Source organism: Zymoseptoria tritici, chromosome 18 (assembly GCF_000219625.1).
Source record: "Zymoseptoria tritici IPO323 chromosome 18, whole genome shotgun sequence".
Lineage (NCBI taxonomy): Eukaryota > Fungi > Ascomycota > Dothideomycetes > Mycosphaerellales > Mycosphaerellaceae > Zymoseptoria > Zymoseptoria tritici.
This window is the reverse complement of record NC_018201.1, coordinates 212,448-223,339: the sequence shown is the minus strand read 5'-3', so window position 1 is coordinate 223,339 and position 10,892 is coordinate 212,448. Positions and strand designations below refer to the sequence as shown.

At 56.3% G+C, this 10,892-nt stretch overlaps 2 protein-coding genes across 2 annotated transcripts; one reads left to right on the top strand and one right to left on the bottom strand.

The window, feature by feature from the left end:
- Positions 1–3,082: 3,082 nt before the first annotated feature.
- On the bottom strand, positions 3,083–3,919 carry MYCGRDRAFT_97881 (uncharacterized protein; the record flags this gene model as incomplete). Its single annotated transcript, XM_003847041.1, has 1 exon — positions 3,083–3,919. One exon carries the CDS (start codon positions 3,917–3,919, stop codon positions 3,083–3,085), a length of 837 nt encoding a protein of 278 aa, XP_003847089.1.
- A 1,532-nt stretch (positions 3,920–5,451) lies between these two features.
- On the top strand, positions 5,452–10,217 carry MYCGRDRAFT_97880 (uncharacterized protein; the record flags this gene model as incomplete). Its single annotated transcript, XM_003847073.1, has 7 exons — positions 5,452–6,603; positions 6,677–8,028; positions 8,254–8,312; positions 8,578–8,863; positions 9,089–9,824; positions 9,908–10,030; positions 10,215–10,217. 7 exons carry the CDS (start codon positions 5,452–5,454, stop codon positions 10,215–10,217), a joined length of 3,711 nt encoding a protein of 1,236 aa, XP_003847121.1.
- Positions 10,218–10,892: the final 675 nt, after the last annotated feature.

Below are 10,892 nucleotides of genomic sequence, written 5' to 3'. Positions count from 1 at the left end.
ATGGATTCTGCCACAGGCGACGTCGCCCCGGCACTATAAGCCCAAGCAGCCGCTTTAGAAGCTCCTTCGAACGTTCAAATGTTCTGCGGGAGATCCGACGCCCTCTCACAGGACCAGAAGAGAGACCCGGCCTTGTGCTTGCAGGCTGGATCTGACGGTTGGTGAGGATGCCGCTCCTGGTGGATTCCATGGTATTGGTTGTGGCGCTGGTTTTGCTGGACAGAGAACGGCGGCATCGTCTACTGGTGATTTCGACCAAGGCCGTGTCATCCGGGACACCAGCGGTCGATTGCAGCTGGGAGAGATGATTTGCGAGCACCACAACCACCTCCCCGCGCCCAACACATCCCCGCACCCGCCCACCTGATGACCACAATGTTGGCAACCGCGCCGGCGGTGGGAATGCCGATGAATGCGATGGTGAACGGCCTGCCCGCTTGGACTGCGGTTGCATTCCCTCCTCCTCCTCTTGCTGCTGCTGCTGCTGCTGATATGCAGCTGCCGAGTTTATGCCACAGGATCAGCTTTCACTGCCACCGTCACTGTCACCACCGGTCGACGAGCGAGCAGCGCATGACGAGCGCCGGCCAAGTATCCGCGTCTTGCTGTTCCTAAATCTCTCCATCGCCAGCTCCTTGGCATCGCAGTGCACCCTCGCGAGATCTTGCTCGTAGATACGGCTGCATTTGGCTACAACGTAACCAGCTGGGGCTCCGGAGCTCCCGGTTGGTGATGGAAGATCTTTCCGCTCAGGCGACGGAGCGAGGAAGTTGTGTCGATGGAGGAGTGGGATTTCCGAACGATAATGGCCTCAGATGATAGCTCATCTCGGGTGAGAAGAGACGTGGGTGCCTTGAAATAGTTGTTTCGGCCGTTTCATCGCTGGGGGCAGCGGGACGGGCGGTGATGGTGCGTTGGTCAGAAGGAACTCGTCGAGGTTCTCCACGATTCCGTCTGTGAGGAAAGCCGAGTCCCTGTAAATTCGTCCGGGTCAGCGTTGAGCGCTGCCTTTCCCCCGGTATACTTACAAGCCAAGTCCTGCCTCTTTGGGTAGATCAATGAGATCTGCTTCTTCTTCTTGGTCAACCAGGAGTGTGACATATTGGCGCTGTAGTCACGGAGGACAACGTGATAGGCGGTGATTGTGAAGTCGCAAGACGATGATCCGGGCATATTCGTGGTGTCGTACGACAAGATCCCTGTGGTGTTTTCGAAGAGATAGTATGTGTGCGCGATAGTGATTTTGTGCTGGGGTGAGTGCAAGTTGGTGAGGAAGAGTGCTGCCCTCGAGACCGACAAGCCAGAGTGAGTAAGGGGATGCATAGAACAGCATGGTGAGAATCCGACAACGCAGTGCTCAGTAATTCGGTATCTCAACGGCGATGATAGGCAATCAAAACCATGATAGTGAATTTGTAATCATGGCTTTAAAGCCTCGATCCTGCCTTTCCAAAAGCATCCCGGCACCAGGGCAAGTAACTGCGACAAAGTTCTCGGAGCAAACCTGGTGTTGCGATAAAAGTATGCAAGCACCAGTGCTGTTGCTATAAAAGTATACAAGCACTAGGAGTGTTCTAATAAAAGTATGCAAGCACCAGGGGTGTTCCAATAAAAGTATGCAAGCACCACAGGTGTTGCGATAAAAGGTATAGTCGTCATGGATGCTGGCACTGTTGGCTGGGTTCGTGGCAGCTTTTAAGGCGACACTTCCGTTTTAATGGAGTTGGAGAGAGTTGCTGGGCTGGCATGCGTCCGGGAGGCATGACTAGACAGCGCTTTTCTGGGAGAGGGGTTAGTAGATGGAGACGGGAGGCTGACGGAAGTCGTGCGGTGGTCTCAGCCGTTAGAGTACGTCGAGTGTTACCAATCCGAATACCGGTGACGAGACTGAATGTGGCGATAGCTACTAGGTAAATGCGTGGCCTTGCCCGGATGTGAGTAATTGAGGACTCCGGGAGCATGGCGGAACCAGGCTCGAGCTGGAGCGAGTGCTGCGCTGAAGAGAGCAGATATGTTCCGTGTATTGTTCGCGCGGCTAGAAGAGTATAGTCGACGCCGTCAGACGACAAAGTATGCTGCAAAAAACAAGACCATCTGATTTCCAACTCGACGGGCAGTATCGTTTGTGACTATGGATAATTCCAGGCAAGGAGTGTTCCGGTTGCTGGCGGCGTTGGCGTTGGCGTTCCCGCTCGTTCTGCTTCGATCCTCGTCCAATGCTTCAAAATCGAACATTGCGTCCTCCAGTTCTGGGCGTCGCCGAGATCGAGGTTGCGCCGAAGATCACTTGACTCCAGTATGCTCGGACGAAGAGATATGTAGTGCTCGGGTCCAATGGTGTCCGGCGAAACGGGTTAGTAGCCATGCAGCGACGTCGTTATCTATCGACTTACCCCTACCGTAATGCAGCTAAGTCCTTCCAAGTGGACGGCTCTGCGAGGCGGGAGGACGCTTGAGTATGCGCATCCCTGGCGAGTCTTCTGTGGATGGCTGTGACGGTGGATCCACATGTCGAGTACGTTGTTGGTGCAGAATTTTCCAGCCAATTCTTCCGGGCATCTGTTTTCTTCTCTGGGAAAGCCAGATCGATAAGCTCAGGCTCGCCTTGTTGCATGGCGTACAATGTCTCGAGCTGCTCGTCGCGATCGGAGAAGAGTGCATGGAAATTATCGTACTTTGGCTCCCAACATGCTAACTGTCGAAGTCGGTCTCAAGCCTGGTCTCCGTAGTCATATATCATTAGTCAAGGTGGTGGAGCTTGCTAGTGCAGTCTCAGGATTGACACGGCGGATTTCGTCTCCGAACTTGGCATGATCCATTTGCAATCCTTCCACTGCAGTGATCCCTGATGGACCTGCGTGGGATATGGACGGCACAGCATGGCGCCCGCCATCTGGCAAACGGTCCAGTCTGCAGTCGCTGTGCGCGGACGACCTTGGCACAGGAGCGGCGTGGTCTAATCACATTCCTCGACGCTCTCCATAAGAGATTGCGGAGATCCACTGGGCCGCCTTCGATTGAGCAAGCAACCAGTGGGCAGCGATCAAATTCTTGTTGAGCAGGACCGTCCCGCAAATCAGCCTCAGCGCCGCAGCTTCAGTGCATTGAACCGACGTCTGCAACGCGAAGATGCAATGCGAAGAGATTGAACACCTGGGGCCATTCGGCCGGCAAGCGGAGAGGCGCTGGATCCGAGACGTGCGTAGACTGGTTGTGTAGCGAGAGGATCCACTTTCGCTTTCCGTGTCGTGTCGGAGAAGATGGCCATTTTCCAGCTCCTCGATTTCTTGCTCCCACATCCTTGGCCTTGCGCCTGTCCCGAGGGGGTCGCGACAGCAAGCTGATCGGACACAGCAGGCAAGCTCACGAGGAGGACGAGGTGGAGATGTCGTCCGTGGGCAAGAGGCATCTGGTTTCCAATGTTTATTTCCAACGTTTGAGGATCCAATGCGTGGGTGATGGACTGAAAAGCCGGCTCGGCTGTACCTGATGCTCTTCGTACTTGTTGATGGTCGGATGCGGTTCGCTCGCATGATCCGCACTGGGCGAGGAGTGTTTCTCCTTGGATTCTCGGATTGCCGGAGCAATCTGAATCATACATGTTGCTTAACTGTTGCTTGAGATCGCCGCCGCTGTGCTGTTGCGAAATGCTTGCGTCGGTTTGGCCGCAACGATTCTCAGTGCCCAAAGACTTGCGACAGTAGAGGTTCCACAGGATGGGTGCTGCGTTGTGCTCCGAGAGCTGCTGGTCTACTTTCGCTTCGCGGATTCGGTATTCGGGAACACATGCGTTGGACGGTTTTCGGCTCCCTCCCCGAGGCTGCGGGCACTCGAAAGCAATCCGTGCTGGTGGTGTCTCAAGCTGCTCCTCGCACCGGTCTGTTCCGCCCACGACTTGCAGCCATGGCCCAGCCGCCATCCTCTCTCCCACACACACACCTCCATCGCCGTATTCGTAACAAAACTTCTCGTCATGCTCCGCCTTCGACTCGGAAGTTCAATCCCTCCTACCACCGACATTATCTTCTCTCGACCATCGCTCCCCGACTGCCTCCTGGATTCCTTATTCTTCACCGCTCCCTTATCAAAACTCTTCCTCGCGCCCACCAAATCCTATGATCAAAGCTGCGTTCATGCTGATAGATCCCAGCCGTCTCCATTAAGGCTTAGTGGGCTCCTCCCAACCTTCGAAAATGGTACCTAATCCTGCCGGACGTCGGGCAACGGCTTTTACGCCCCGGCGGCGACAATCTCGAGTCGATCCATGGCTTGTCCGCTGAGAATCCGCTTCAGTCTTGCCGATGCTTGAGATGGGCGCGCATAGCCGCTTGACGAGGGCGGCGCTTTCGTGTGTTCCGGCATTTTTTGTGTTCGAGTGATCGCTGCTCCAAACTCCGAACCGTTGATGATGCCGAGTGGCCCTCGCTGGCCAAGTCTGCGGCAATGCAGGACCGGGGGTCGATGCGTGAACCTCTTTCTGGCTAAGAAATGCTGGCTGGCCGCCGCTCCTCTCCCGAGGCGATGCAGTAGATCGGTGTCGAGCATGAAGAAATTGCCTGCTGCCTGCGCGCAGCATCGAAGAGCAAAGATGCCCGGGTGGAAATAGGAAGTTCATCCGTTTCCGAAACCCTCCGCATCCGTGGTCTGTCTGCAGTCTCTGAGATCTGCAGTCTCGGCAGAATCCTTCGCAACACGTCGTCGGTAAGACCCCCTGATGCCCACGATGAGCTCGTTGCTTGCTCGAACGTATCAGCTCACCAATGCAGGTGAGATCGAGATCCGCGGCATCTCCGATTATGACCACTCTGCCGGGACCCAGAGGCTGGGTAGGAAGAAGGAATGACGAGAAATTTCAACAACACATCACAGTGAGATCTACTCTTGACAATCTCTTTCACATCGCCGTCCATGTCCGAGATACTGAAGATTTGCATATAATTCCTGTTTTTTTCCTGCGATGCCAGTGCAAAATGAATGTTCTCGTAGTCGGCTTCAAGACGGCGGTGGGAGACTTGAAAGAAACACCTGACCCTCCGGTGCTCCGATAAATCTTCCAGTGCTCCGATAACTTCTTGCAGTGCTCCGATAAACTTTCCAGTGCTGCGATAACTCTTCCAGTGCTGCGATAACCTTTTCAGTGCTGCGATAACCTCTTTGATGCTGAGATAACTTCATCTAGACTAGTAGGTAGTGCCGCGATAATTTCTCCGATGCTCCTGTAGTTTTCCCGGGTGCTGCGGTGCTGCGACATCATCATCAGATTCGGGCTCACGACGACATTACGCTCACGACGACATTACGCTCACGACGACCTCACTCTCACCGCAACCTCCACCTCACCGCGACCACGACCGCACCGTCACCACGACCTCTCCACGACCTCGCCCTCTCCACGACCTCGCCCTCTCCACGACCTCGCCCTCTCCATGACCTCACCCTCTCACATGTAGCATGGCTCGCTTGCGACGTCGGAGCCCTGTCAGCGAACGCCCACCCCGCAAACCCGAGGTCGACCGCCGCGAACAGATCCGGTTACTCCTCGATCAAGAGGACTCTGGCGAGGAAAATGAAGGAGCCACAACGCTAGCGCACATACAACGACAGGCGATCAGCGTCCCGGGACTGCCGCTGGCCGTGTTCCGTGCGTGGTGGTGGGAGGAGGCTACGGTGGTTGACACGGACACGCACTACTGGGCGCAGAGCGATGTAGTTAATCAGCTGGGAGTGGCAGACGCGAAGCGCTTGGAGGATCTTCTCAGTGTCGATGCGAAAGATGGCTGGACGAAGGCCGCCACATCGCTCGCGAGCACGATGGGCTGGGGGAAGGAGTTTCCCAAACTGCACGTGTACGCCATGTTTGGAGACATGTTCACAAGTAGGAAGTTTATGGACCGCTTGAGGACGCTGATTATCAAGTTGCGGTCGCGGAAGAAAGCGCTGTGGAGGTTGAAGGTCGCGCAGCGAGAGAGGAGGGCGGGGGCCAGGAGGACGCGAAACGTCAAACCGGACAAGGAGTGGGTAGCGAAGGATGCAGAGACGGCGCTTGAGGGATTGGACGAGGAGTCCAAGGACGAGGATGAGGATGAGGATGAAGAGCAAGACGAGGATGAGGATGAGCAGGATGAGGAGCAAGACGAGGATGAGGATGAGCAGGATGATCAGCAAGACGACGAGGAGCAGTTGAGTGCGGGAGATCACGGGCAAGAAGTTCATGACGACGACTTGACTGCGGGAGACAGCAGCAAAGCGAAGGAAGATGACATTAACGAGGACGGATCGACTTTGGGAGACCATGAGAAGGAAAACAACGTCGGCCACTCGACTCTGGGAGAGGACAGTCTGGGAGAGGACAAAGAGGGGGTGGAGGAGAAGGTGGTGGAGGACAATGAGGTGGTGAAGGAGAACGACGAGGAGGAGGAGGAGGAGGAGGAGGAGGAGGAAGTGTCGCTCTCAATCGAGAACGGACGTGCTCTCTTACAGACCCCTCCGCATATGAGAGACGGAATCGACAACGACTTGTGGAATGCATCATTCGAGCTGCCGGACCTGGATCCGGATTCGGAACCGGAAGCGGCCCGCACTGCCCTCCCTGTCGAGCGTCAGGTACGTAGGTCTTGCCCATTTTTATCAACAACAACAAAACCTCCTTCACTTACATCCTCCTCATCACCACCAGCATCACCGCTACCGCCACCGCCACCACCCCAATCCCCACCACCGCCGCCTCCTCACTTACACCACTCGGCCAGCCATCCGCACTTCACCTCGCCGCACCCCACCATCACCCATTTCGTACGCTTCAAAGCTCACCACTCAGACCGCCGTGTTGTGCGATGGTACTGACATGGCGCTGCCTCAGATACGTGCGAAGCCTCCCAACCCCTCCCCCTCGAAGTCTGCCGCTGCGACCACCCCAACGGCCTTCACCCCCACGGACCACCCCAGCGATCGAATGTTGCGCATGAGCAACAAGCGCCAACCGGATGGCATGTCGGAGAATCCCCGTCACGCAAAGCGACGTCTCGCCCAACAACTGCAAGAGGCCCGGCCTGCACCCACTTCCCCGCCACTCCCACACGAGCTCGAAGCGTGGCTCAATGCCGTCTCGGCTCTGGTAGGTGGTGATGGGCCCGAAGACGACTTGACAGTCCTATATCGTGACCTGGACGACACCGCCGGAATCTCCTTTGCCAAGCGCACCTGCATCATTTATTCCAACAAAGGCGGAAGAGTCGCTGCTGCATACGTGGATTGTCGGAGAAAGGTCCCGGTATGCATCACCTATGTTTTGGACCCCAGCGCGCTCGATGCAGAAGAGGCTTTCGAACGAGACCTCCCCGAGTACGATGACGGAGTACCTAAGGCGCTCGATTTCACACCTACATGCACCGGAAGCTGGTCACTGGTCGCCGGACTGACATGCCTTTGCGCACAACGACCCATTCCCGACGGTACAACCACCTACCCTCCAATCTGGCAACACGCGCTGAAGATTTTGGTCGCTCCCAGTGGAGATGCCGATCTCGATACCGACAGCGCTCTGACATCTGTCGCCGATGTGTTGCCATCTAGCGGTTCGGTAGTCTCCCCGGCCTCCGAACCCACCGACCCTCAACCCCGCGGTCGTGTCACGGGCCTACACCTCCGTCGACTTCGCGAACAGACCCAAGCGATTTGCAAGGCTCTGAGAGAAAAGACTGCTCTGGCGAATGCCCTCCTCGTCGATGCTGCTCTCATCGCTTCCGTCGTTTCCGCCGCACTGGACCGAGTCGGATCCAACAACGAACCGGACCAAGGCAAGACTTACAGCCAAGAGCGACTGGACTCATGCAAGTCATATCTCGAGTCGCAACGCCGTCTCGCCTCTCAATGCCCAGAAGACCGGTCTATCAAAGATGAGGTCACTCGTCTCGAGCTGCAGCTCAAGCAGCTCGAAGCCCGCCGAGTTCCCATGCCCCACAACCGCCTCAAGGTAGTGGAGAGGCATATGCAACGTCTGGCCGGGTTCATTGCCGCGCGGAGCTCCGAGTACGCAGGGGAGTTGTTGTCTGTCGAGGCGATTTAAGTCAGCCGGTGTATCGCAGCGGTGCACGATCTATGGGAGGACAGTGTGCTTGGCTGTGAGGCAGAGACGTTAAGCTCAACACAGCTATGCATCGATTTCTTCGTAGACTGCTCTGGGTCATGTTCAAAGGAGCATTCAAGGAGGACTGAATGAGATGTAAATTCGATGAATTAAACGTTGCTGCGCAGAGCAGAGCATCTTCCTTCGCTTCGCCATTTGCCGGCACAAGGTCCGAAAGGCCAGGTTGGTCAGATACCCAAGGAACGATGCCTAGCAAACGGGCAAGGGGGAGTGTAGCGACCGATTCCGTTCTGCTGGTCGTAGGAGATGGCGGAAAAGATGTGATGGTTGGTACGACACCAATGCCGGAAAAGAGTCTCTCGAGCGAGCGACCGACTTCATTCTTACCACAGCTACGGTAACGAGGTTTCTGCATTCTATTCGACTCTTCCATCTCCTTTGCGCGGTCTCTGCGCTGCTCCTAATGTTTTAGTGCTGTTGAGCTTCCATAGTGTCCGTTTTCTTCTACGTCATCTTTGTCCGGTTTCTCCTGCGCTTTTTGGCACTCGTCGAGCTCGACTCGAACTCGGTCCATCCATCATGCAATTCTCCTCCGAACCTTATCCTCACCCCCACGTTATTCCTCCGCGCCGCCGCGTCTAAAGCCTTCCTGACGCGGTGCCTCGCCGGCGGTGGAACGATCTATCAAATCTCCGACTCGCGTAGCGTAGTGCGGTCTCTTCCCATCGAGGAAGAGGAGGAGGAGGAAGACGAGGCGCTCCACCCGATGTTGCCGCGGTATAACCAAGCAGCAATGGCCCTCCTCGGGAAACTGGACGCCTATCAAACTTGGACCGCCTCCCTCCTGTCCAAAATGGATATCCTTGTGCTCCCCCGATACAACGTCGACAGCGTTCACTACTTCCAACGTACCCTAGCCAACAACCTCGACGGTGACCGCGAAGCTATCAAATTCGACCGTTAACAGTCCCGAACCATCCGCCAACGCTTTATCGACTACAGTCCTCACATTGCCGTCGACCTCCACAAGTTCACCGCTCCGACCATCTACGGCGGCGACTTTCAACACGCCGCCGACGCCTTGATCTTCGGCGGCAGGTCTTCGCTTCCTTTCGATGTCCAGCAACGTGGTTTCTGTCAAATTCTGTATCACCAAACGATGGACCTGTTCAAAGCGAACGACACTTGCCACGCCTTGAATGCTCATACCAGCACTGCCTTAACGCATGTTAGTACTGCCCCGAAACAAATTACCACCCCCGCCCGCTTCTTCTATTCTCGAAATCACTGCCGACTCCGCACATCGACTCGGCCTCATGGTCCTCCGTTATTGTCAACTTCGCAATCCAACACTCCACCAATTCTCCACCGCCCTGAAGCTCCCCGAAGCCGAAATTGTTCTGCTCCTCCACGTCCTACCTCCGAGACCATCTTCGGCGCAGACGCAGCAGTTGGCGGAGCTTTATCAGTACAGCACGGCGGGACAGGAAGGAAACCGAACAGGGCATATAGGAGTTTAGAAAATACACTGCCTGGCGCACACATCGACTTCAAACCTGGCAGAGACCTGCTGTCGCCCGGCGCACTGAGTGAGATACGTCACTCGAGCCGGCTCGGGAGCAAAGACGGCGGAGGGTTCATGGTCGTCGACACGGTCATGCGACGGCTGCCACCAGGAACGTCGGACATCGCGACCGGTCGCCAGATTTTGAACCGACTGGCGGTTGGAAAGAGGCGGGTATGCCTCACCTATGCGCGGTCCACCGCCGGCGTGAGCCTTACGATAACGCAAAGACACTATGGACTAATGCATGATACTAGATCAGGACCCCGACCCAACTCGCCGCCGGACGCCTCCTCCGCCAACCTGAATTAAAGCACGCTACGGCTGTCAGGCATTACGCTCGAGATCTGCCCAGCAGCTTCGTCATGACCTCTACTATGGTCCGTGAAGTTGGAGCGCCGATCAAGACGGCCCAACAAGAAGGACGACGGGAAGGGTGAGGTTGAGCAAATATCAGGATCAGACGGATCTGATATCGCAGTGCCTGGAGTTGCCGGAAAGACACAACATGCCACTGCTGCCGATGGTTCGATTCGTGCGGACAATACGCTTTCTGGCTTGCAGTAGGCCAGCAGTGCCATTTCGATCCATCCAGGCAGGCGTATTCCGGCACAGTGGCTTGCGCTTTACTTCGGCATCTCATCACTGGCTGCCTGCTGACAAGGTCCCAGAGTCCCCGGATCGCTGGCACAACGCCGTCACCGTCGCACACATCATTCGCCGATTGCTGGCCGACCGGAAGGGCATCCTGCTCATCAGCGGTGGGTGACATCCTGCTCAAGATTCGAGACGCCAGGCGCATAGACAGAGATGAGAGCAGTCGCACGCGCAGCTGGATGTGCAGAAGAGGGAGACACTGACGGCGCGGGACGATGCCTGGAGTCGTTTCTGCTGCGGAGGCGTGTTCTCAGCCATGTCGCACGATCAACTCGACGCCCAAGTCGTCGCCGAGAACCCCCCGAATGAATGAGTTCCCCAAATCCACCTGAACCCTCTATGACGATGTCGATGCCGCCCGAGGCAACACCCTCGGCGTCTACGAGCCTGGATGACTCTCTCCCGTTATGCACACAGCAACTCTGCCAATGAGTCCGACCACGGCTCGTTACTCCCAGCCAAGTTTCCCGAAGTCAAGGGCAGATCTCCGGCCATCCACTGTCACGGAGAGTCGTGGCGGCGCCCGGACCTGCAGACCTCAATCCACCGGATTGTACGTAGCCATTGGATCTGGTTCGTTTCCCA